The sequence below is a fragment of the Rhinolophus sinicus genome, linkage group LG02 (assembly GCF_036562045.2).
Source record: "Rhinolophus sinicus isolate RSC01 linkage group LG02, ASM3656204v1, whole genome shotgun sequence".
Taxonomy (NCBI): Eukaryota; Metazoa; Chordata; class Mammalia; order Chiroptera; family Rhinolophidae; genus Rhinolophus; species Rhinolophus sinicus.
The window spans coordinates 3,677,757-3,704,686 of NC_133752.1; the positions used below are offsets into that span (position 1 = coordinate 3,677,757).

The 26,930-nt window shown below is 48.4% G+C and overlaps 1 protein-coding gene and 2 long non-coding RNA genes across 6 annotated transcripts in view; 2 read left to right on the plus strand and 1 right to left on the minus strand.

Annotated features, from left to right (window-relative positions):
* Nucleotide 1: 1 nt before the first annotated feature.
* LOC109456135 (uncharacterized) lies at nucleotides 2-12,549 on the plus strand. Of its 4 annotated transcripts, XR_012492481.1 has the most exons (5): nucleotides 2-482; nucleotides 1,006-1,154; nucleotides 1,593-1,627; nucleotides 3,082-3,848; nucleotides 8,664-12,549. It is a non-coding gene; the product is annotated as an uncharacterized LOC109456135 (long non-coding RNA). The 4 variants fall into 4 exon arrangements; XR_012492463.1 differs by having other exon boundaries at nucleotides 2-1,154; XR_012492469.1 differs by having other exon boundaries at nucleotides 2-1,154; nucleotides 3,082-3,216.
* On the minus strand, nucleotides 11,854-14,684 carry MRFAP1 (Morf4 family associated protein 1). The gene is made up of 3 exons (XM_019748220.2): nucleotides 13,941-14,684; nucleotides 13,387-13,821; nucleotides 11,854-12,856 (listed from the first exon to the last, which is right to left on the minus strand). Exon 2 carries the CDS (start codon nucleotides 13,781-13,783, stop codon nucleotides 13,400-13,402), a length of 384 nt encoding a protein of 127 aa, XP_019603779.2. The 5' UTR covers nucleotides 13,784-13,821; nucleotides 13,941-14,684; the 3' UTR covers nucleotides 11,854-12,856; nucleotides 13,387-13,399.
* LOC141569089 (uncharacterized) overlaps nucleotides 14,608-26,930 on the plus strand; it is a 17,751-nt gene continuing 5,428 nt past the window's right edge. Inside the window, exons 1-2 of the long non-coding RNA XR_012492492.1 lie at nucleotides 14,608-14,747; nucleotides 22,260-22,831. This is a non-coding gene — a long non-coding RNA (uncharacterized LOC141569089). The remainder of the gene's footprint in view (nucleotides 14,748-22,259; nucleotides 22,832-26,930) is intronic.

Genomic DNA, 26,930 nt, shown 5'->3' on the forward strand with positions numbered 1-26,930 from the left:
CAGCCGTCTGCCGGCGCTTGTTTACTTGCGGCCCTTTTACGACACGCCGGGGCTCCTTTACGGTCACGCGGCTTGTGGGAGCTCGCCTGCACCCCACGCTCACGCGCACACTCGTGTCCCGGCCCGGGCCGCCTTCTCTAGCCCTTCTGAGGGCCGGGGTCCTAACCCTTCTTGCATTTTAGAGTGAAAACTAGCTTATTACAGTATAGTGCTCACTGTGGATGCTGTAAGCACTTAACGTCCTAAGTCATAAACAAGCAAATTACGTTGGGACTGTTAGAATCTTCCAAGGCACCGAGCAACTAGGTGGCTTAGTGTCAGCATGTCAACCCAGGTCAATGCGATCCTCAGCCTCCGGCAGTTGCTTTCCCTGAACCCTAGTTGAGAACATTCGAGAACTGGGATCTCCCAGAGCTGATGCTGATTAGTGGCCCTGTTCTTACTTGTCCTGCCCAACCTCTGCCACTACTTTTGTGTAAAGGGTAAGTTTTAGTCTACTTTGGGCTTTGGTTATGTCTGCCTCGCGCTTTACCAGACTGTAGAGTGGGTCTGATTAAGCAGTTTCCTGACCCCCACTTGGTGCCCAGTATGTCCCTGGGGAATAATACTGAAGGAATTCGTTTTTACTGTACTTTATGAGGTCTGACAATTAAAGTCCGTGAACTTGTTGCAACAATGTTGCTAACCTTTTTTGATATCAGAGGGGGTATTTATTATGAATTTCTACCAACTGGATAAACAGTTAACCAAGTTTACTATTTTGGAAGTGCTGAAACGGCTGCATGAAAATGTTCCACAACCTGAACTTTTCGCCAACAATTCATGGCTCTTGCATCACGACAATGCACCAGCTCACACGGCACTGTCTGTGAGGGAGTTTTTAGCCAGTAAACAAATAACTATATGGAACACACTTCCTACTCACCTGATCTGGCCCCCAATGACTCCTCTCTTTATATGAAGATAAAGGAAATATTGAAAGGAAGACATTTTGATAACATTTAGGACTGCGAGGGTAATACGATGACAGCTCTGATGGCCATTCCAGAAAATATTCCAAAATTGCTTTGCAGAGTGGACTAGGCGCCAGCGTGGGTGCACAGCTTCCCAAGGGGAGGACTTCAAAGGTCATTGTAGTGAAATTCAGCAATGAGGTATGTAGCATTTTTTCTAGGACGAGTTTGCAAACTGAATTGTCATATCTCATATAAGCATCTCTATAAGATAACAGGCCCTGGGGGCAGGTACTTAGTCACCTATTTCCCTACAGCCCTCACTGGCTTGGCACACGACAAGAGCTCAATAAATGTTGCTTTAACATTATTTCTCAACATACCGGGGGTGCCAAAAAAATGTACACATTTTAAGAGATGCTATCTATGTATTACTTTTCGAAGTTGAATTACAGTAGCAATGTGTAGTATGACGTTTGCTTAAAAAATGGCGTTAATCAAATGAATGCTAGCGTCGTTCATTGTATTACAATTTTAATAGTTTTTACCTTTCTTATAACGTGTATACATTTTTTTGGCACCCTCTGTAGTATATATAGTATATACTATATATAATTTTATTATTTTATTTTTTTGCAGCTACTACTCTATACTGTCATTGTGGGATAGATGAGGTAAGTTTCTAGGCTTGTTCACTGCGTACTTCTAGCAGGAAATATTGGGAAGAAACTCCTTGTTGGTTGGCCAGGGGTCACTCTCAGGTTCTATAGGCTACTCTCTGATCCTTGCACATGGTCCCCTCCATCTTCAAAGCAAGCCACAGCATGTGAAATCATTCCCATCCTTTGAATCTCTCTGACAAATCCTTTTTGCTCCTAGCCACAAATAACTCCACCTAGAAAGGGCTCACATGATGAGATTAGGTGTGCCAGAATAGTCTCCCTTTTGGAATATAATGCAACATAACCACAGGTGTAATACCAGAGAGCAAAAATCATAAGGGGGCCATCTTAAAATTTTGCCTAGCAAAGGCTTCCAGGAATCCTCAGGGCATGATCTCACAGCAGCCAGATATGACAAAAGTAGCAGTAATTCAGTCCAGAGAGCCGACCATCTGAAAAAGAATTGTCTTGCTTTTGGTACATGAGTGGAGTGGAATAAAATACATAGGAAACCCACAATATTTCTGAGGCAGGCATATTAGCAAAAGTGCTGCCAGCCTGGAAGAAAAGAGGCTGAGACTGTTGACAATGTAAAAAGACTTCCAGATTCCCAATTTTCTACCAGCAGAAAGCAGGCTCAGTAGGCAAACCTGGCTAATTTTTAATGCTCTCTTCAGAGGTGGTCAAAGACCGAGATGGAAAAGGAAGAACACAGTGGAGAGCACAGACGCTGTTGGAAAGAACAGTGGACAAGGGCAGGGGTTGGCAAACTACAGCCTCTGAACTAAGAATGGTTTTCCCATTTTTAAAGGGCTGTAAAAACAAAACAGGAATATATGACAGAGACTGTATTTGGCCCACAAAGCCTTAAAAATTTTATTATCTGGACCTTTATAGAAAAAAGTTGCCAACCTCTGCCCCAGTGAACCACTTCTAGGCTACAGAACCAAAGCCTAATCAAGGACTTTTCCTTCTCCTTAAAGAAGACAAACATGGCGATATTTGCCCCACAGAATGTCAAAGGTGCTATAATTCAGTGACTGCTGTGGTGCTCATTCTTCCCTTACCAGTGGGCATTATCTAGTCCCAGTCTCCCCATTGTATACTGGGTCTGGGTGGGTGTTAAAGACTGCATGTTGTATCCCCCAAAATTCATATGTTGAAACCCCAATTAGGTGGTGTTTGGAGCTGGAGGCTTTGGGAGGCAATTTGGTCATGCGGGTGGAGCCCCCATGAAGGGATTAGTGCCTTTGTAAGAAGAGACACAAGAGAGCTCTCTCTCTCTCTCTCTCTCTCTCTCTCTCGCTCTCGCTCTCGCTCTCGCTCTCGCTCTCGCTCTCGCTGTCTCTCTCTCTCGCTCGCTCGCTCTCTCGCTCTCTCGCTCTCTCGCTCTCTCGCGGTCTCGCTGTCTCACTGTCTCACTGTCTTGCTCTTTCTCTCTCTCTCTCCACCATGTGACGACACAGTGAGAAGGCAGCTATCTGCAAGCCAGGAAGTGGGCTTGCACCAGACACTGAATCTGTGATACCTTGATCATGGACTTCCCAGCCTCCAGAACCGTGAGAAATGAATGTTTGCTGTTCTAAGCCACCCACTATATGGTATTTTTTTGTGTGCCTAAACTACAATAGTGGGCAATAACTTGTCTTTTTAAAAGTTCATAGGCTTCTGGACCACGAAAAGCCATGCATAAGTCTGACGTGGATCACGAGATCCTGGACCTCTAGCCCAGGGCCATGACTGGAAGAAATTTGGGGGGCTATTTGGATGGGGATGAGGAGAGGAAATTATAACATGCAGAACTGGGGGCATTGGGGACAGACTCTGGTAGATTGTATAAGTGATCCCAATTCTCCACCCTTCCTGCATCCATGCCTTTTGCCTGTGTCTCATTTTGGCGAAGGAGATGTTAGCAGATGTGATACAAGCACACACTTGGAGCATGCTCTCACAGCTGTGCCACCTGTACTCCTGTGTCTCTGCCTTCGCTATGAGAAGAACATGCTGGTTGTCTCACTGGTCTAAGGAGGGAGATGAGAGAAACATGAAACCAAGCTGTCCCAGGTAGGCCCAGCCCAGACCAGCTGGCCTGCAGACTCATCGCTGAGCCAGTCCAGGCCATCAACTCCCAGCCATGCTACAGACACCTGAGCAGTGTTTGGAGTTGTCCCTGGGATTTAGGATGGCTTCTGCTGCGAAAGCTCACTGATACACTTACTGTGAAGCCTTCCAGGTGAGATGATAGTCCCAAATAAATGAAAATGCCAGTCTCCCTTCTGCCACATTTTTATTTGGCTCAGTCTCCGGTGGGGGAATCTCAACCAGATGCCCAAATGTTCTGGGTTTTCTTTAGAAATCTTCCTGGGGCATCTTCTTCGGGAAATGGTATTCACCCTTTTTGCACCTCCAAAGCTGCTTCTCTATCCCATTTTCACCCTGAATCCAAGTTTCTTCTGTGTCCTACTTGTCTGGATGTTGCAGCACCAGACTCACTGATTTTAGAAAACAAATCAGCCCTCACTCCAGCCACTTTTACTATCATCACCCCATGCAGAAATGATGTTCCCAGAGGCTTGTACGTTTATAATGAAGATCACATTGCTCTTGCCAGCTGTGGGCCACATCAGACTCTGAGGAACCAGGGACGGACACAGGTGACAGGAGAGGAAGGAAAAAGTCTCGATTCCAGCTTTTCCCAAACCCATTCCGTTCCTGCTAATCATCTGTGACGCACAATCTGTGAACTTACAGCCCACTTGGGAGAAATCGTGCATCAAGTGATTAATTATGGCACAGGGAGTGTGTTTCACATAAACAGTGTAAAGACTTAAAGGGGAATTTATTTCTATCAGAGTTAAAGTAGAAAATTTGGAGAAGTGTCAGACAGTCAGCGTTGAACACTTTTCATCCATAATTGGTCAAACCACAGATACGTGAGTGGAGAAAGCTTCTAGTCGACCCCAGTTACAATCTGACTGCAACTTCCTGAGAGACCCAGAGCCTGAATTGCCCTGCTATGTTGCCCCCAGATTCCTGACAAAGTGCAAGAAATAAGTGCTTTTTTTTTTTTTAAGGTTGTTTTTTATTGGGGAAGGGGAACAGGACTTCATTGGGGGAACAGTGTTACTTCCAGGCCTTTTTTCCAAGTCAAGTTGTTGTCCTTTCAATCTTAGTTGTGGAGGGTGCCGTTCAGTTTCAAGTTGTTGTCCTTTCAGTCTTAGTTGTGGAGGGCGCAGCTCAGCTCCAGGTCCAGTTGCCGTTGCTAGTTGCAGGGGGCGCAGCCCACCATCCCTTGTGGAAATCGAACCGGCAACCTTGTGGTTGAGAGCCCAATGGCCCATTTGGGAATCGAACCAGCAGCCTTCGGAGTTAGGAGCATGGAGCTCTAACGGCCTGAGCCACTGGGCCAGCGCCAAGTGCTTATTGTTTTAAGCTATTAAGTTTTTGAGTGATTTTTTTTCCCATAGCAGTAGGTGACTAGAAGAGATATTGGTATCTGAAAATGAGGTGCTGCTGAAACAATCTGAAACGTGGGAGTGACATGGGGATGGGGCAGTGAGTGGGCAGAGGCTGGAAAGATGTTAAAGAGACAGAAAAAAGCCTGATGGCCCTTGACAAGGCTTTCGGGGAAGGCTTAAAGAAAAATGAGGAATCTGCAAGAAGGGGATCTTTGTTACATAGCAGCACAGAATTTGATAACACTGCTACCGGCAGAAAAATGGGAAAAGGACGTACATGAGGAACTGGATGATTGAGCTCAGGAAATCTGAAGGTGGTGTGGAAGGTGTTGCCTGGCTTCTTCTAGTTTGTAGTAAAATGCAAGAGGAGAGAGAAGCTCAAGAAACAACTGTTAAATATGAAAGCGCCAGAGCTGGGTTTGCCAGTGAAATTGTTTGTCGTTGTCAGCCTCTGGATGGCAAACAGTGGGAACACGAAGAGGGGCTGTGGGCAGAGATCGGGTCCAGGTGACTGTCAGGAAAATACGGTTTAAAGATGAGGTCAAAGGCGTGACTCTAAATCCTTTGTTAAAACCTGAGGAGGATTTACAGTGTTGCCTCGTAGAGCCCTTCAAATACAGAAAAGGTCTAAGGATTTTCTCTTTTGAACAGCAGGGTTTCTAAGAATCTTAAGGGCATCGTCCCTGCAAATAGCACTGGAGACTGAGGTAGAGAAGGGCTTATTTCAGTGAGTTTGATGGGTGTGGCTTTTGTGGGTATATCGATTCATCAATTATGCATAAATTAGTAAGAGATTTACAAGGTTTTAAAAGGCGTTTCATCAGTTTGAGCTAAAGGAGAGAGAATACAAAGTGAGAAGGGAATTTTGGAAATCCACATTTGTATCGGCAAGAAGCGGGCTGAAGAAGGATCGTTGCAGGCTCTGGCTATAGTTGATGAAAAAGGAAAGAGAACTGAGAGGTTAGAACTGAGAGGGCAGAGCCAGATTCAGAGAGATGACTATGAGTTCTAACGGAGAAACTGGAAACATGGCCCACCGTGTTCCAGAATTGCTAGGGACCAGTGACTGCGACATGCTTCCTGTTCCCCTCCAAACACACCCATTACTCCTTTAGTGATAACCCCACATTCTCCCTCCCCCAGCCCCTGGCAACCACTAGTCTGTCTTTTGTCTTTGGATTTTCCTATTCTGGATATATCATATGTGTTAGTCTGCGAGGGCTGCCATGGCCATGGTGGAAGACTACAGGATGGATGGTTTAAACAACAGAAATCAATTTTTTCACAGTTCTGGAGGCTGGACGTCCAAGGTCATGGTACTGGCAGGTTCGGTTTCTCCTGTGCCTTTCTTCTTGGCTTGTAGATGGCTGCCTCTCACTGTGTCCTCGTGGGCTTTTCTCCCCAAATTCAAATGTTGAAATCTTAACTCCCAATGTGATGGTGTTAAGAGGTGGCGCCTCTGGAGGTGCTTAGGTCATGAGGGTGGAGCCCCCGCAAATGGGGTTCATAAAAGAGACCTCACAGAGCTCCCTACTCTGCGCCATGTGAGGACTCAGCAAGAAGGCCCTGGCTATGAACTAGGAAGAGGGCTCGCACCAGAACTCGACCCTGCTGGTGCCTTCATCTTGGACTTCCAGTCAATTTAGTTTCTAGAAACCTCGCTAAACCCGTGCCATTTCAACCCTAAATGACTGGTAGTGGGGGCCTCTTAGATGTCCTTCATAGAAGCTACTACAGAAACATCCTTGGGTGACAACCTCCAGCTGCCACTTAAGGGCTCTACCACAGTGGTCATGCCAAGGTTATGTGCCCTCCCCTGCCAGAGAGGCCAAGTTCAGGACTAGACTTGCCATGCCTGTCGCCGCTCTCCTCCCATGGACAACCCAAGTTAAAATCAGCCCAGGGCGCTATCATAAGTGCTTGTAAGGCTCCCCACCCTTCAAACACTTTCCTGGGCCTTAGGAACTGGTGAAGCAGTGCCAGCCGTGCCTGGCTTCCTGCCCTCCACCCCCACCTTGCCCCTTGCTGGCCTGTCTCCAGAGAATTGTGCCTCTTTGTCCTCAGGCCTGGGAAGTGAAAGCCTCTCGTTTCTCCATATCCGGGGTGCCTGGGTCCGGGGTCGGGGCCATTGCCACACGCCACACCACACTTTGCCTCCCTCTTGTCTGAAGCGGCTCTCCTTTGGAGCGCTTGCTGCTCATCCAGCTGTCCTCCCCACCTCCCTTGTGGCCCTCCAACCCTCCCCCCTCACTTATTCTACACTTTGCACCTGGCTCCTGGCCTTCCTTTCCACCCCGTGTCCTGCCATCACCCTGGGCGTGTTCCACACTCATGTGGCCACTGTCCCACACCTGGGTCCCTAGACCCCCGCTTCCTCATGTCAAATGAGCTCTTCCCCATCCTTTGGCCACTCGTTCCCAAGGGGGACTTGGGGCTTGTTTTCACCCCAGACCTGCTTAATACCTGCTCAGCCCTGCTCTTTCCTTCCCACACACCATCCTTCCAGGTGATACTTTCACTATAGTCGCTAGCACTTTTAACAACCTCACGGACCCCTCAATTCACTTTAACAGCTACTTTCTCCTGTTGCTATCCTGCTCTTCATTTCCCATGTACTGATTTAGGGTACGTGGTCCATTGCTGCAATAGCGCCCTCGTCAAAACCCTAACCTCTTACTCCTCCCACCCCACTCTCAAAAAACGCAGCCCCTGGTCAGTTGAGTGCTGCTAGAGACGACCACCAGTGAGGCTGCAGGAAAGCCCAGTGCTTGGGAGAGTGGTCTCGGCTGTTACAGGTGGTCAAGAAACATTCTTGGTCCGGCCCCATGGTGCAGGTGGTTGGAGCTCCCTGCTCCTAACTCCGAAGGCTGCCGGTTTGATTCCCACATGGGCCAGTGGGCTCTCAACCACAAGGCTGCTGGTTCGATTCCTCGAATCCCGCAAGGGATGGTGGGCAGCGCCCCCTGCAACTAAGATTGAACATGACACCTTGAGCTGAGCTGCCGCTGAGCTCCCAGATGGCTCAGTTGGTTGGAGTGCGTCCTCTCAACCACGAGGTTGCCAGTTCGACTCCCGCAAGGGATGGTGGGCTGTGCCCCCTGCAACTAAGATTGAAAGGACAACAACTTGATCTGAAAAAAAGTCCTGAAAGTACACACTGTTCCCCAATAAAGTCCTGTTCCCCTTCCCCAATAAAATCTTAAAAAACAACAACAACAACAAAAAACATTTTTTGAAAAGGCAAAGAATAATATGAATGAGTTTGGGAATAACAGAATGGAGGATTTTTGTGAATCACGGAATGGAGAGTTTGAAGAGAAAAGGAATGGGAACATACACCAGGAGAAAGGAACCACAGGAATGTTGGGGGATCAGAAGAGGGGAAGATGAAATTGACCAAGAAAAGGTCTTATTTTGGGCAGCAGCTGCAGCAAGCCCTGGATAGATTTTGATTTAACTGGTCACAGTGTTAACCAGATAACAAATCCCCGCTTATCTTTGAGGATGGTGGACACTCAAGCCACGCCATGTCGCTATGTTTATCTGCTGTCTGGATAACACAGCTACGGTTTTTTCTTTTTGTGCTACAGCACAGCTTGGCAGGGAACAATGCTCATCAGAGGAACACAGGCTGCTATCAACCATATCAAATGTCACTGGTCCCTGTGCCAGAGGGAGGAGCGAGCTCTGGAGGGTCTCACGTGGGAGCGTCTGGCTTGGATGAAACTCTTTCCTAATGCATGGGCCAGAATTAGTCTCATAGACCGCCACCACCGCCACTGCCACCGCCACCGCCGCCACTGCCACCGCCACCACTGCCGCCGCCGCCACCACCACCACCACCACCAGAGGGCTGGGGAGTGCAATCGTCTGTGCCTGGAAGGTGAACTGGAATTTATTTGAACAGCACTCATGGCCCCTACAGCAGTTTATCCCAGGTAAGCCTTAGTTCTAGAAGTCATACAGAATTCTAGGGCTGGAAAGAACCTGAGAGAAGGTAATGTCTGCTAAAGATCCCACAGAGAGCAGGTAGCAGGGTGACTGGGAGCCAGAACTCTCCTGGCCCCTCTGTTCCACAGCAGCCTGGATTCTGAGGTTTCATCTTTGGGAAGATTAAGAATTCTTTGGACTGTCCTCCCTTCACCTGGAGTCAGACTTTTGTTAATAACTGCCCCTCCTCCCCAAGTGTTGATTGTGTCGTGGGCTATGGCCACGCCTCCAATGTCAAGAACTAAATTTGTGGGGCCGGCCCGGTGGCTCAGGCGGTTAGAGCTCCATGCTCCTAACGCCGAAGGCTGCCGGTTCGATTCCCACATGGGCCAGTGGGCTCTCAACCACAAGGTTGCCAGTTCAACTCCTCGACTCCTGCAAGGGATGGTGGGCTCCGCCCCCTGCAACTAAGATTGAACAGGGCACCTTGAGCTGAGCTGCCGCTGAGCTCCCGGATGGCTCAGTTGGTTGGAGCGCGTCCTCTCAACCACAAGGTTGCTGGTTTGACTTCCACAAGGGATGGTGGGCTGTGCCCTCTGCAACTAGTAACGGCAACTGGACCTGGAGCTGAGATGCGCCCTCCACAACTAAGACTGAAAGGATAACAACTTGAAGCTGAATGAAGCTGAACGGCACCCTCCACAACTAAGATTGAAAGGACAACAACTTGACTTGGAAAAAAGTCCTGGAAGTACACACTGTTCCCCAATAAAATCTTAAAAAAAAATAGAAATTTGTTTTCTTCACAGGGGTCACCTCAGTTGAAGAAACAACCAGATGCAGAAGCCTCTGTAGGCCTACTTTGTGGTCTCCCCAGGCTGAGTCTGACCATGGGGGACCAGCAGATTTTAAACAGTCTGCGTACTTTGCCTCCATTTCTCAGGAGCTTGTTACATAATCTTCCATGTTCCCACAGCTCCCATGCTGCTTTGTCTAATAGCACTCTGATATAAAAGGACACTTGTCTCACCTGCAATACCTGAGCAAAGGTAGGTCCCAGCTTAAGGTAACCTCTGAGTGTCAGGAACCCCAACAGGCCTTTCTGCACAGCTGTCCATGACCTGAACTCTGAAGGAAAGAGACAGAGCTTGGGGCTCACGAGGGACATTATAAATTTGTCATAAAAAGTTCTGGAAACCGAGCCATACTCAATTTAACCTCTCAGAATGGTTCCTGATCAGAGTCTGCTTAGAAAATGCAAGATTCAATTGTGCCTCCAATTATTGTCAAGCCAGGACAGGCTTGAGCTGGGGAAATCGGAAATTGTTGGCTGCTTTGCAATTGTGACTGAAATCACAAGGAAAAGGAACTGAGTTACTGAAAATAATTTAGACAACATTTCTCAAGCTTTCGTGTAAGAATCCCGATACTTAACATTTAGCATACAACGAACATTTAGCATACAACTATGCAGCCATTGAAAAGAATGCAGACATAAATGTTTACATAGGGTCAGACCTTCAAAGTATGGTTCTAGGTGGAAAAAAGCAACCCACGTAGGACTTTCACAGGTTATATAGTGTGCTGCCATTTACTTAAAAAAAAAAAAAAAGCTGGAGAAAATTATATGTGTTCAAACACCCATATATGAAAGGATATACAAGACACTGGTAAATGTCTTCCCAGAGGGAAACTGGGAAGCTGGGGAGTAGAGATCATTTTTGTCTTTTGAATTTTGTGCCGTATTTGTTACCTATTTTAAAAAAATCAATTACCAAATGCAGTGTGGTATACTAAAACAGAAAAGGGATTAGTGGAAAACTGGTAAAATCAGAATAAAGTCTGTAGTCTAGTTAGTGGTATTGTACTGTTAATTTCCTAGCTTTAGCAAATGTGATTTTGGTGTTGGCTTGTTTTCTGGGTCTTAATTCCATCCTACCCACTTCTCCCTACTAGAACCCACTTAGGAAATGCTTCATCTCTGGCATTTTCTCACAGTTCCCTGTGCCTGGGATGTCCCTCATTCTCTCCTTGTCCTTGGAAGCTGTACTCATCCTTTAAGGCCAAGTTCACTAGTTACTTCTTTTGAAATGCTCTCCTTGACTCTCCCCGTGTTCTCCTAAGACATGGTATCTACATTGCGACACATGGTTTTCTATTTTATCAACTGGGTTCCCCAGGCAAGACAATCTATGATGTAAATTAGAGTGTAGGAAAGTTTAGTAGGGATTAATGTCTGTGGAAGGGGACACCAAATTGGGCAGAGGAAGCAGGGCTGTGACGCAGTCCTAACAAGTCTCAGCAGACTCCACAGGGACCTCTGAAGCTGACATACCCTTCAAAGTTGTCCCAAGTTGCAGTGAGTGGGACAGGTCCTTTAGACCCCAAGGCCATGTCACTGGATATGGGCCACCTGGGAAAGAGGGTTTAACCTTGGCTAAGGAAGTTCTCTTAAGCAGAGGCACTTCTTAAGAAGGCTGATCAGCTGAGAGCCCCATGTCAGCAGTACTTCCAGCAGCTGGGGCGTTTGACCTTCATTTCTGTAGGGGGTTAGAATGTTTCAATTTCCTAGGTCGAAAGACTGAAAGAACTTTGGCTGTGAAGGCAGGGTCCTGGACCATACGATTATATGAGGTTCCTCCCTATACTTAAGAACTGAGTGTTCACCTTTTCTGGATGCCACCTGACTCATTCCAGTCCCCAGAGCAGCACGCAATCTTTCCCGATAAGAGACCTACTGAGAGCCTCAAAAACTAAGAAATTCACCCTCCATTTGACAATGATGACAGTCAAGGAGAAAATTTTCATTTTAAAAGAAATAAAATTTCTTAGTCAATAACTTTTTAGGTCTTTTGTCTTTTCAAGCAAATGAATACTTTATTAACACGGTAATTTTTTTTAAACACACGGTAGGGTTTTGACCTCAAATATTTGTCAGGTCTGCTACTCAAATGAACTTATAGCTGGACAACTTATGAACCTTGAAGACGCCTAGTCCCTGTCCACTTTAGGGTCCAATGCAGGCCGTCCTTGCTTTCCTTCCCCAGCCCCGCAAGGGCTTTTGCAAATGTTTCTTTCATTTTATACCAAGAATCCCCTGAAATGCATCCAGGTATTATGTCAACTTGTGCAGAATACCAAGATCTCATCCCCTATATCAGGTTCCATGTCAAATAAAGCTGAGTTAGGTTGTCCAAACAAACTGACCAGACACGTTACATCAGATAGTGTGCCACATAAAATTCAATTTTGAACAAAATACACTTCTCCTCCTTTGGTCTCACACAGAAATTCAAGTCCCAAAATACAGACAATACCACTTGCCACCCCTTCTTTTGATGCATCAGTCATAGCCAGATCAGCTCCATTCATATTCCCGGATGAAGTCTGGTCCCTTCTTCAGCTTCTTTAGCAGGAGTCATCTTCTAGAAGTAAAGCAGCTCCTTCAGCGCCTCCAGAGCTGGAGAACTCCAACTCCGAGTCTCATGTGTCACACATAGACCCAAAGTTCCAGGGAGCTATCAGATCACACAAGAAAGAGCAAAACACCTCAAAATTTAGAAATAACCAAAGCCCAGGAACAAATGTGACTGCTGTAAGAGCTTACAATCTAGGCCCTAATTCTTGCACGTCAGAGAATTTCCCAAATAAAAGTGACTTCCCCAAACAAAAACATTTAACAGTCAAAACTCACATTGAGGTCATCAACCACAGACCACAGCAGAAACGTAGTGTAAATGAGGACAGAATACAGACAGAGGAAAAAAAGAGAAAACAAAAGGCTCTCTGGTTTCAGCTTCTCCAGGGTGTCAGCCAATCTCCATCAGTGGACCAGAATCCATTGGCTGCAAACCTAAGGTGCAATTGCGAGAAACTCATCGTTAAGGGGTTACTCCTGGGGGGGGAAGGGAACCCAAGACCCTCACAAATGTAACCACCCGTGCAGGACGTCACCTTTTCTGGAGGCCATCTGACTCATTCCAGTCTTCTGGCAAGATCTGGAATTGAAAATGCTCTATTTCTATCCCTCTGAAAATGCTCTCTTTCTATGTATGCCCCCTTGCTCCACGGCACATATTATGATTTCGTTCTTTTAGCGACTTTCAGGTTTGTCACACTACAATTACTCCCATGGCCCGTGACCGTGGGTTTTAACCAAACACACACTATGCCCAAAACAGGACTATTTTGCCTAATTACCAGCGTAAAACAATAAACAAACGGTATCTGCTAAGCCCTTTAAAGTCAAGACCGGGCCTGCCTTTCTTCTCATCCGCCCAACGCCCATCTCGTGTGGGCCATTGTCATTAACGCGACCCCCTCGAAGACGAGCCAAGCGTGAGGCAACTGGCAGGGCTGCCTCCGCCCCCGCCCCGGCCTTACCGGCGCCCCGCGCTCAGGACGCCTCGCTCTTCTCTATCCGCCGCACCAGCTCCACCAGCATCTCTGTCATCTTGGCGACCTCCTTGGCCTTCTCCTCGGCCTTCTCGCACCTTTTGGTCACGCTGCCCTCCACGTCGTCGTTCGGGTTCTGCAGATGGTTCAGGGCGCTCTGCTCCGAGGCCTCCACCTGCGTCTTGATCTGGATGAGCATATTGTCCATCTCCCACAGCTTGCTCCTGCTCCGCATGTGCGCCCGCCCGCGCTCCCGGGTCAGCGCCGCGATGTCCTCGCGCATCTCGTGGATGACCGGCAGCAGAAACTGCTCGAAGTCCTCCTCGGGCTCCAGCACTTCCACTTCCTCCGGTTCCGCCAGCTCCACGATGTCCAAGGGCCGCATCTTCCGCCGCTACTCGGGAACCGCAGTACCGACGCCCGCTGCAGAGACAAAATGGAGACTCCCTATGCTTATTAACAGAGCTCCAGAATATTCTTTAAAACTTTTACCCTTTTTTAAACTTTTCGCCTCGGAAAAGCCACGGAGCGAGGCAACTTACGAGCAGAGACGAGGCAAACAAAATGGAGTCCCCGCCGTTAACCAGCTCCCTGCCTGTTGCGGCCCCTTTCACGACACGGCTGTGCCTCTTTACGGTCACGCCGCTGGTAGAACGAGGTGCGGGCGCGCGCACGTAAACGGAGAGGCCGCCGGCTTCACCGCGGCCGCGCGCACGTAAACGGGGACGCCGCCAGCTTCACCGCGGCCGCGCGCACGTAAACGGAGACGCCGCCAGCTTCACGCGACCGCGCGCGCGCACACGAGCCCGAGCCCGAGTACGTAACTCGCCCTCATTCTGTTTGCTCCTCGCCCCTGCCAGCCCCTCTGCTTCCCTGGCTTTGGGGTGACCTTTTGTGGTGCACCTGCCTCATACAGGGCTTCTCGAGCGCGGAATTTACATAGTTTTAAGATGTAAATGGGATCTTCTTACACAAACGAGGAAGATGCTGCGTAATAATGTACTCAAAGGCGGTGACGTCCCGGCTAAGCCTAATATCCCTCTTCTCTCCTACTGCCACCAGACCCCTCTCGGCCGTGTCATTGTCGTTCTTGCAGCCGTGTAATTGTTCTTGTTTGGATTGCAGTCAGAAGTGAGTGTCTTGTCACCGGGCCAAGCCCCCCGCCCCCACTCCCGGGTAAAGGCCTGGTCTCATGCATCCTGAGGCCCCAGCAGACCCCGAAGCTCCGTGGAAAACGGCGTTGTTGACTCCTTCACACCTGTTACCAAAATCAGGGGGGCTCCGTGTGTTTGTGGCCGTGCGGTGGCGGGTGTCTTATCTAGGGCCCGAGCAGAGCTTGGCACAGATTGGTAAGTTTGCTTTAACATTCACGCAACACAAACTTGTAAGGACAGATAAGTTAATTTCCTGTCCTAGTCTGTTGACCCAGTCACAAAACAGCAAGAAAAATGTCAAGAATCCAGCGTGCGCAAGTGCCATAGGTTTGCTTTCTGCTTTCCAGTCAAAGGGACACAAGTCCTACTTTTGAAGATGGCAGAGTTAAGAACGACGAGAAACAAAAGTCACGAAATTCTCGGTGAACCTTTTCTCACATTTAAATTCTCTGCGTTTTTCAGTTGCTGTGATATAAAACACCGATTCACACTTTCACTGTAGTGTATTCTCATTCTGAACATTACCCAAAATAACGGTAAACCTTAAAATTGATGGTGTCTTAGATTTGACAAAACCCCATATTGTTTCACAGTTTTAATGTAAGTTTGCTGCTTGCTCATTATCTAACTTTCTTATATAGTAGCTGATCCTGTACCTTCCTCTAGAACAGAATGTCTTCGACTGTAGTGATTTTGTCCTCTAGGGCGTATATGGCATTTTTAACTGGAGACATTTTTAACTGTCACAACTTGAGAGGGAGGGACGAGGGAGGGAGGGCTGCTCCTGGCATGTATGCAGTGGGGAGAGGCCAGGAATGCTCCTACCATTGCCTGGCTAATTTTGGCTAATTTTGATAGTCTTCTGTTTCTTGGTGTGTTTTTTTCCATATTTCATAAAGAGCCATTTTATATTCTATATTTGATAATTTCTGTATCTGTTACTTTTCGTTTCTTCTGACTGACTCGTATGTGGTGCTTTGTTTCCGTGTGTGTGTGTGTGTGTGTGTGTGTGTGTGTTGTGTGTGTAATATTTGGCTTTAATTCTGGGGAATCGTAACAAGCTTGGCTGAGAAAGCTTCTCCAGTGGGGATTTGTGGTTGATCTTGGTTGAGAGCAATTTCATAATTACAGATTTGCAGAATTCTGTTTTCAAGTTTGTATTTATATTTGTATCAGTTTTTCCACCTACATCCAGAATACACCACCTGGATTCCTTTCGGTACCTTTGCACTGGTTGGAAGGTTTCTTAGGTTTTTTTTTTTTTTTCCCCCCTTTCTTCCGCCTCCGCCAACCCCCACTCCAGTTCAAGCTGTTGTCTAGTTGTGTAGGACAAGCTCCCTGGCCCATGCTGGTATTATGAGCCTTGCACTCCCCAGTCAGCCGGCCAGTCGCTATGGGCTCCTGGTGACACACAGTAGCCCAAAACCCGTGTGTGTGTGTGTGTGTGTGTGTGTGTGTGTGTGTGTGTGTGTGTGTGTGTGTACTCACGCTGTTGTTGTTCACAATCTTAGCTGTAGAGGGCGCAGCTCACTGGCCCATGTGGGAATCGAACTGGCGGTCTTCAGCGTTAGGAGCACAGCGCTCCAACCACCTGAGCCATCAGGCCAGCCCAGGCTGGGAGGTTTTTAAAGTCAGATTTGGTTCACCCCCTCCAGGACCTCGTCTCCTATCCCTGTGTTTCTGCTATTGGTAGCTCTGATTTGACGTTTTCTCACGTACCTGGTTTCAGTATTCAGTTCCCTCCCGGACGCCTTTGAGGATTTCTCTTGCGTTCTGCAAGCTCAGCAGTGTGTTAACACCATACCTCCCGAAGCGTAGGCCTTCCGTCCAGGCTCCCTTGGCAGCTCTTGCATCCCATCTCACTGCTAGGCTGAGAAGTCACAAGGACAGCAGGACTTTTAGGAGACTGGGACTTCTTCCCTTCCAGGGCATTGAAGGGGAGGGCACTCGGGGACCCTAAGGTGTTGGCAGTGTGAGGACCTGGAGACCAGCAAGTCCAGTCTGACCCCGCAGAGTTGGGCGAGTGAAGCAAGTGGGATGGAGGCTCACGCCTTTTCTTTCCCCTTTTGATAAAGTACCTGGCATATTTGACACCAAGAGGGGGTCATCTTTCAATACCTCTCCTCTCTATGACAAATGATCTGAAGTAATAAATATGACATAAAGCTATCCGTGGTATCACAGGCATTTCATATTTCAGTACAGATCCAGACATTGCTTCAATTGCCTCCTCTTTTGCTTAAAATTTTTCTTTGTTGGGCTCCATGGGATGTCTTTAGGGGTGCCCCCCCCACATTTCTTAATGAAATTCAGAATAATTATGGACCAGTTGCTGGTTTCCCAACACAAAGGGCTTCAAGTTCCTCCAAGTTCCCAAAGGACAAACAAGCACAACTATGCGTTCAGTCGCTTTGGTAGCTCCCTAACAGTTTCATCTTTGCTCTCGTGATTTGTGAAATAATATGAAATACACGTAGCAGTCTCTGCCCCAGTTCCTGACACAGGGCTCCTGAATCCCTTGGAATTGCCTGGGTGATGGCAGTGCCTTTTGTTCTAATGAGGTGACTCTGGCTGGCTCTTAGATGGAGCTGGCCACCAGAAGATCAAGCCATGAGTAGAAGCTTGGAATTTTCAGTTCCACCCTGCATTCTGCAGAGAGGGGAGATGGGCTGGAAATGGAGTTCATGATCGATTATACCTACGTCATGAAGATTTCATAAAAATCCCAGTAGTATGGAGTTCGGAGAGCTTCTGGGTTGGTGAACCCACTACATATTGGGAGGGTTGGCCCTCCCCAACTCCACGGGAACAGAAGCTCCTGGGCTTGGGACCCTTGTTTCTCTTTATTGGGTGTTTCATTTGTAGCCTTTATTATGTCCTTTATAATAAACCAGGAAACATCAGTGTTTCCCTGAGTTTGTGAGGCATTCTAGTGAATGATGAGGAAGGTGTCATGGGAACTCTGACTTATAGGCAGTCGTCAGAAGTTCGGGTGACAACCTGGGATTTTCAATTGGTGTCTGAAGTGGGGGCAGTCTTATGGAAATGACCCCTACACTTGTGGGATCTGGTGCTAATTCTACGTAGATAGTGTCAAAATTGAGTGAATCATGGACACCAGCTGGTGTCATGGAGAAATGTTTGATGCATTAAAAACACACATGTGTCAGAAGTGAAGTGACATATAGTGTGAATAGTAGCGTGAAAGTAAAGGCAAACCACAAGAGTGAGTTTATCTTTTCAGATTAGCCTGATTTAATATTTTATACAACTAAGTGTCCAATAGTAAGTAAATTTTAACAAAACTGAAAACGCTGCAAAAGGTGCCATTTATGCAACTAGTAAATTACACCACTAATATAACCTATTATTTTCTTGATTAGTTTATTAGTTTTAAAGCAATTAGCAATTAAAAATACATTTCAAAGATATTCAAATTAAATATGTAGTGCACTAGCTAAAATTTACACTTACCAAACAAAAATATCTCACTGTGTTTTAAATTATAAACATAAATTGAAAGTCCAAATGGTCACATAGAATGGCAGGATGAAAGTACGTGAGGTTTAGTTTCTTCATCTTTACAGTAACTATGCTGTCATTGTTTATTTTGCTAAATGCAGAAATCACAGTACAACAGGGCTTGAAGGTGTGAACTGTGCCCAAAGCCAGTGTGAATACCTCTGAATTCTTATGAACTTACTCTCAGAGGCTGCACAGAGCTGAGTCCTTGCGTATCAGGGACATCTCTACAATCGAAAGTCTCTGACTTAACTTCTGTGTAGAGTAAATGTTCACTAAAGGAAAAAAAAAAATCATTAGAATGAGCTACTATTAAGCTTACAGATGGTATCAGTCCCCTGTGGCTGCTGTAACAAAGTATCACAACCGTAGTGGCTTAAAACAACTCACCTTCATTGCATTACAGGTCTGGAGGTCAGACATCTAAATCAAGAAGTGAGCATGGCCGGGTCCTCCTGGAGGCCTCGGGAGAATCTCTTTCCTGGCCTTTCTTAGCTTCTAGAGATTGCCCACATTCTTTGGCTCCTGACCCCTTCCTCACACCACTCCAACCTCTTGCTTCCATTGTCCCATCTCCATCTCCTTTTCTGACTCAGATCCTCCAGCCCACTTCTTAGACGGACCCTTGTGGTTACATGGCCCCATCTGGATAACCCAGGATAACCTCCCTGTCTCAGGATCCTTAGTGCAATCTCATCTGCAAAGTCCCTGTGGGCACGTAAAACGACATTTATGGGTTTAGGGAATTAGAACTTGGGTATCTTTGGGGGCGGGCCATTATTCAGCCCACCCCACATATACAGAGAGTGCCAAAAAAAGGTATACACATTTTAAGAAAGGAAAAAAACAGTATTAAAATGGTAACAATATATACAGGTAACAAAAGATGAATACAAGTCATGTGTATGTGTATACCTTTTTTGGCATCCCCGGTATTCTCGACGGTAACTGCAGCACGTGTACTTTGAGGGAGGAGCATTTCATCGCTGAGGTTGTTTCGAATGGCCTAAGCAGACAGACTCAGTTGGGTTTTGGTTTTATTGTTTTTAAATTCCCTATAGACATCACACCCCTTACTACCTGCCTCCTGCTGCCTTGCCCGGGGTCCACCACACCCCCCCCTCCCATTCACCCACCCCGGTGCCCCCCGGAAGATCTATAACTTTGTTATTTTTCTCTCTGTCCAAATTAACCAATTCCAAGTGCAGCTCTGCAAGCCAGTTTTGACAACCTTGGGCAGCCTCAGGGCTTTGTTAGCATAAAACCAGGCAGTTTCAGCTGGGTGAAGAAACAGGAACTTGTTTTTCCCCAAGCTGGAAACTGGAGAACAGTTTGTCTTGGACCAGTGAAGTTGTTGTGTTCAAAACTCAAAAACCTAATGGCTTAGAACCCTAATCATCACGTGTCACAATTGTGTGGTTCAGGAATTTTGGCCCGGCTCACTGGTTGCTTCTGTTTCCTGTAGCCTCCTTGCCTGGACTCACTCAGTCCATTGTCCTGCTGGCTGGGAGGGGCCGGGGGCCCCAAAAGGTCTCCCTCACAAGCCTGGGGTCTTAGCTGGGGTGTTTGGAATGACCTTGGTGAGGATGCTCTCTGCTGCCGTTGGATGGACGTGATGGATGTGATGGGCAATGCAGCGTTCACACACGCAGACCCAGGGCAAAGCCCCGAGGCTGGAAGGCGACCTCTGTCAGGGGAGGGCAGGGGCAAGACGGAACAAAGAGGGCTGGCCGGTCCAGGCCTGTAATTAAAGGCTTTATGAAGGGAAACTTACAGAGGTGGCCCATCTCGGGTGGCTGCGAGACAAAGTGGGTGTGCTCCGAGCAGTGACGCTAGAGAATTCCTTAGAACAGGGCCGGGGGGGGGGGGGGAGGGGGGGGGGGGCTGGGGCGCGACTCACCCCGATAAGGGAGAATGCCTAACGTGCTTGCCTGGGGCAGGGCAACGGATCCAGCACGTTGTGGGGTAGAGGGCGCAGGTCCGCCGGTGTTCTGGGGAAACAATCTCTGTTCTCCACTTGCAGTCTGTGGCTGAGGAGCCACTTCTTGGCTGAAACTAGTTTATACCATGGAGAGGAAGAATGGCTTTTGGCAGAGAGCTAACCATCTGCCACAACCCCAATCCCCCCCCCGCCCCCCCCCCGCCCCCTTCCCCCCCCCTTGTTTAAGCCACTTGGAGTTAGTTCTGCACAGGCTGGGTTATGGAAAAGGAGCTGTGAGAGGTTAGGTGAGAATTTGGACTTGTTTTTTTCTTTTTTCACTTTTACATTTATATTTTTCACATTTTTATATATTTTTCACATTTTTAATATTTTCTGTGAAAGTTATATGCAATCTATATTTATGGAGGGAATATATTATATGTGATATATAGGAAGTATGTAATATTATATGTAATACATATAATTATAATAATATACAATTTTAAAGGAAATACACATGCAACCATCAACCAGGTCAGGAACTAAAACCATGCAAACACCCTCAGAAATTCTGCTTTCTCACTTCTTAATCCAGTCCCGCCTCTCTCGCCTAGAGGTAACCGCTTTTGTAACTTTTGGTTACCTATTTACTTGCTTTTCTTTATTGTTTTTATTAGCTGTGAATCATAAGCAATATGATCTAGTTTCTCCCCAATTTTAGAATTTTATATAAATGGAATTATAATTATTCCTTTGTATCTTGCTTCCTTTCTCAATATTTTATACATGCACACACACACACACACACACACACACACACATAGTGCCAAAAAAATGAATACACATTTTAAGAAAGGAAAATACTGTATTAATTGTAATACTCAATATATACCAGTAACAAAAGATGAATACAAGTTACGTTTGACGTCTACAATTACAAGAGGTGCTCAACGTGGTTCCCATCAGCGTCCAGACACTTCTGATGACGGCGAACTACTGCTTGAGCATAGATAACATCTCTTAAAATGTGTATACAAAAAAAAAGTGTATATTTTTTTGGCACCCATATATATATATCACCTGTGTTGATGCAGGTACAGGTAGATAGTTCACAGTTCATTCATTCTGATTGCTCCATGGCAGGGGTTCTCAAATGTGAGCATACATCAGAATTAACTGGAAGTCTTGTTCAAACACATTGCTGGGCCCACCCCTAAATGTCTGATTTATTTGGTCTAGGGTAGGGCCTGATCATTTGTATTTCTACCAGCTTCCCAAGTGATTCTGGTATGACTGGTCTCGGGGCCAAACTTTGAGACCCACTGTACTCTTTATTCTTGATGCTGTTGGTTACTTACAATTTGTAGCTGTCAGGAACAATGCCGCAACTTGCTTAAGAAGTGATCATAATCTGTTAGTCCCACAAGCTCCTGCCAAAACAGGTCTTGGGCATTCTTTGGAAATCTTCTCTGGGATTTCCCAAAACACTTTGGTGCCTGGAAAGCTCTACACAGATCTACACACACAGAGATGCAAACTGTGCTATCTAGGGTTGCAGTGAGTTGAATTGTGTCCCCCTAAAGATATGCTGAAGTTCTAATTTCCAGTGCCTGTCAATGGGACTTTCTCTGGAAGTAGGATCTTTCAGGAAGGAATCAGTTAAGATGAGGTTGAGCTGCAGTAGGGTGGGGCCTTAATCCCACATGACTGGTGTCCTTCCAAGAAGAGACACAGAGGCAAGATGGCTCTGTGAAGATGGAGGCAGACATGGGAGTGAGGCAGCCATAAGTCAGGAAGGCCTAGAATTGCTGGGAGCCGCGAGAAGCTGGAATTGGTGAGGAAGGACCCTCCCTGTGAGCCTTCAGAGCGGGCCCGGCCCTGCTGGCACCTTGATTTGGGACTTCTGGCCTCTGGAACTGGGGGTCAAGACGTTTCTGTTGTTTTAAGCCAGGTTGAGGATCAGGCTTCTGGAGAGCAGACACTGGGAGCTGTGGAAAGTTGGAAGCAGGAGGATGCGGGGCCCCATCCTGCCAAGTCATCCTTACTGGGTGCGGCCCCAGGCACTTTGCTCATCACTGCAAGTGTGAGCCTCAGGCCTGTCCTCATTCTGAAGGACAGAGAACCCTGATGGCAGAAAGTCTCGATGGGAAACGGTGCAGGCGTGCCCATCTTGCAAACTCCCACACATCCACCAAGAACGAGCAGGCTGTTCCCTTCTCTAGGTCACCCACAGTGTGTCACGCTTTACGCTTTTCCCCCTGCAGCCATGGCCCTGTTCAAGAAGAGGTCCCACGCTGGAGTAACCATGCCTGACGCAAAGGTTGAATGCTCTGTGGGAGCTGCCAGCACCCCGCGTTTTCTTATGGTGCTTGCATTCACGAGCATCTGTGGGGCAAACGCTTTTTCGAGTGGGGAAAACGCATGTGGCACCAGCTTTCCTTCTGGACCATTGGCTACTTGCACCGAAGTAACAGAACCTAGAGACTAAAGGAGCCTCTTCATGCTCGGCATACCAGAGCCTGTTCCTGGAGACAACTGTTCTTATGCTGTAGCCTGTCCCCGTGGTGAAATGCCACCCCCTAGTGAAGGAACACTGAGCCTCTGTGGTTGTCACAGGAGCTCCCAGGCTCTTTGCTAACCCCGGACTCCTGGCCTCCAAACTGAGATAAGACACGTCTTGTTGAAGCGCCCCAGCTGTGGTATCTTGTATGGCAGCGAAAGCAGACTAGGATTCAGTCCTGGAGGACTTCACTCCAGGAGACAATGCCGCCCACGGCGGGGATGGCCCTTGGAGTTGGAGTGTGTTGGCCGCGCCATGCGAAGAAGAGGTCTGGACGTGAGTGTCCCTAGGGGAGTGGGAACACAGACACAGACACTTAGGGTGTGGAGCGATGACCAGGGAGCCACAGCAGCAGCTCTCAGCTGAGACAGAAGAAAGAGGGGCTCATCTGAGAAGGATGGGCTGGCGGAAGGTGTGGGTTTGTGCAGACACAACACAAATCACCCCCCACCCCACCACATGCAACACCAATGCAGAGTAATTTGCTTAACAAATATTCTGTAGCACCTACTAGGTGGCAGGGCTTGGTCTAGACACTGGGGTAATACACCAATCAAAGAGACAAAATCCCTGCTCTTGGGGGCCCATATTCTAGCTGGGGGTGGGGCAGGCAAAAACAAAACAAAACAGACAACAATGGCAACTATGATGGAGGAAAATAATCAGAGCAGGACATAGGGGGACAGGATGTCTGCTGCATTTCAGATAAAGGCTGGGTGGGGGTGTGTGCACAGAAATCATGGGTGTGCTGCTAGCCCCCCCCCCAAGGCCTCCCACAGGGGCTCAGAGACTGCATGCTTTCCCTAGAGAGCGGGGGATTGCTGAGTGTGCCCAGGGTCTTCTTCCAACCCCCTTCCCAAATCAACTAACGGGGGATGTGAAAGGCCAGAAGGGTTGTCCTGACAGTGTCCCTGTGGGGAAAGTGGAGGTTTGGAGATGAGGGTGCCCTCTCCCAAGAGAAGGCCCTCTAGGTAGAGGGAACAGCATGAGCAAAGGCTCAGAGGCAGGAAACAGCAAGAGCGTGGGAAGGAAGGGTAGCTGGTGAGGGCTGGGGGCACGGGAGGGAGATGAGGCCAGGGCTGGAGCCTGTTGGGCAGGGAGGATGCAGGGAGGGGAACTCAGTGCTGTCCAATGATGGGGAGAGGAGGAGCTCTGGGAATTAAGGGAGGGGATACTCAGAGGAAGCTTGGAGAGAGGAGACCCTGGAGCCAGGCCTGAGGCCTCGAAGGACCAGGGACAGTTGTTCCCTGGAAGGAAACCGCCTGTGCAAAGGCCTGAGGTGGGAGCCACCCTGTGCACAGACCCACCACCAGGGCAGCTTTGGGTGGGGGAGCTTTCCTTCTCTTTGGATAACAGCTGTGTTGTGATAATTCACACACCGTACAATTCACCCATTTAAATTGTACGCATCTGTGGTTTTCAGTATTCTCACAGAGTTGTGCAAGCATCACCACAGTCCATTTTAGAACGTTTCCATCACCTCAAAGAGAAGCCGCATACTCCCCATTCTCTACTGCCCCAGTGCCCTTACAGGTCTAAACTACCTTCTGTCTCTATGGAGTCGCCCAATTAGGACATGTCATGAAATGGAAACAGCACATGCCGTCCTTTTGTCACTGGCTTCTTTCACCTAGCACCCGTTTCCACGGTCTGTTCATGTTGCACATTTGAGGGGGACTTCATTCCCTTCTCACGGCTCAGTAATATTCCCCGGCTCAGAAACCCCAGCTTTACTTCTCTGGTCTATAGCTGATGGGCGTTAGGGTTAGTTCCACTTTTTAGCTCTGAGGAGTAATGCTCTATGGCCGTGCATGTACACGTTTTTTGCATGGACACACTTTTCCTTCCCCTTGGGTTGATTTCTAGGAGTGGAATTACTAGGTCATAGGCTAAATCTATCCTATGGTTTAACCAGGTGAGGAACGGCCAGACTGTCTCCTAGGGTGGCCGCACCTTTTCCCACCAGCAGTGTGTATGAGTCCACATCTTCCCCAGCACGTCATTTTCTTTCTTTCCAGTTACAGCTATCCTCAGGGGTGTGAAGGGGTATTCCCTGCTGGTTTTGATTTGCATTTCCCTCCTGACTAAGATGTTGGGCGTCTTGTCATGTGCCTGCTGACCACCTGTGTGTCTTCTCTGGTGAAACGTTTGTGTAGATCCTTTGCCAATTTTAAAATTGGGTTGTCTTTTTATGTTTCAGTTTATTTTTCAGTTGTCTTTTTATTTTTCAGTAAGAGTTCTTTATATTTTCTAGATAAAAATCCCGTCGGGTATATGATTTGCAAACTTCCCCTTCTGTGGGTGACGTTTCCCTTGCTTGACGGCACTGGGGGAGCGGTTATGAAAGGAAGCGCGGGTGGGGAGCCTGGCGCCAGATGGGAAAGGAGGGGGGTGCCAGGCTAAGGAAAGGATTATTTTCTCTTCCCTCCTCTTCGAAGGGGCTCTTCTCCGAGCCTCGTCTTCCGGCGTTGCTGCCACCATCATCTCACAGAAAGTGTAAAGTGGGTGTAGAGGCATCACTCCCCGTCAGCGGCCTGGCAGGAGCACAGCCTGTTGCTAACACATCACTGCGTTTTCTCAGACCACAGACTCCCAATCCAAATACTGCGGCTCTGAGCCCCTTCCCACCTTCCCCTGCTCTTTCCTATCCTTCCCCTGCCCCTTCCTAACACCTGAATCCTAATTAACGGAGTGAGCTGAGAAGGTGGCGGTGGAAGTGAATCTGAGTCCTGGCTTGTGCACTTCCCAGACACGCGCGCGTGCGTCAGCGGTGAAATGGCTTTATAATCCCTGCCCGTGGGGTCACAAGGATTTGACGGGTGGAGAGGGGGAGTGCGTGAAGGCTCTGGCATGGGACAGCTGGGCAGCGCAGCGTCAGCAGGACAAAAATCCATCCTGTTCTGATGGGGGTACCTGGGGAAAGGAGCAGGGTCGGCCCCTGGTGGCCGCCTGGGTGACCCCGCCCCGCCTCTGCGGGACGTTCCCTCGGTGGCAGAGTGCGCGCCCTCTGCTGGTACTCTCGGGCCTGTCTGCAGCCTCGGCCCCTCCTCCGTGACGCTTTCAGGGACAGGGAAGGAATCTGACGCTGTTTGGCGCTGGCTGGGTGGGGTCTAAAGGGCTTTTATCTGAACCACGTGCAGGAGTTTCGTGAGTGGCCTGGTGACTTAGGCTCTGCAGAGGACCTTTTTCTTTACTCCTGGTTCGCGGCGGGTAACTGCGCAGAGGGGCTTATTAGCCTGGTTCCAGCTCGAGGCGATAATGCCCGGGAGACATTATCCACGACAATAATACTGTTTTCTCTTCCTGGAGTCTGCAGCCAGAGTAACCGAACAGTCCACGTGACCCAGGACTTCCTGGGCTGCCATGTTAACGGTGGTTTGAGTTATGGCCGCATTTCTGATAACCACGTGTTTCTGCCGAACATATGCAAAGCCAGCGTGGGAAGCTGTGGATGTGGAGATCACAGAGGGCAAGCTCATGACCGAGGTCCGGCAGCGCTTCTGCAGGTACGGCTGCCCTCCCTCTGGGCTGTGCTCTGCATACAGTAGGTGCACATGTGCAGGTGAATGCGGGCCCATCTTTGCTCCAGGTGCCCAGCTCTTGCGCCTGTGCTTGGCACGCAGTCGTTGCATGATGAGAGTTTGATGGAGAAATGAGTCGCTCCAGTCTCTGCATCCGGGCTTTGTCTGCATGTGTCATGTCACGGTGCTGGGATCTAAGTCAGAGCTCGGACAGGAACGGACTGTGCCAACCGCTTACACACTGGACGTCCTGCACTTTCACTAACAGTGCAGACAGAAGCCGTCCGGGCCTGCATTATCAGGAAGCCAGGCTTCCCCCATTCTGCTGCCCTAGCAGGCTCTCTGGCCACCCTGGCCATGTCTGCAGGAGGGAGGGAGGCAGGGAGGGAAGGAGAAGGGAGGAGCATCCAGAAGTTTGCTTCCTGATTTGGCTTTTCCTCCAGGACGCTGAAAGCCAGGTATCACACATACGCCACCTACTCCCGCCTGGCCCAGAAGCCACAGGGCTATGACCAGGAGCTGCTCTGCCATCACTTAGAGCAGGGGTACCGGGCGGACCCCTTGCATCTGAGCCGCGAGTCCATCCTGAGGACCAGCAGCCCCTCCACTCGGACAGCAACACGTACCAGGCGCAGCGCAGGCCCTGCCGGGAGTCTTCTCAGGAGGGACCTCGCAGCGAGGTCTCTAGGTTCTGTGTGACCAGGAAGGAAAGAGAAGCTTTGTCTGAACTGAGTCCTGGGGTGTCACGGTCTCATCCCCCATGACTAATAGCCCCCACATGGTGCGTAGCCTCTGGGCACTGCAAAGTTGGCAGTTCAAACGTCCTGATGTGGGGACAAATTGCTCTAATTCAA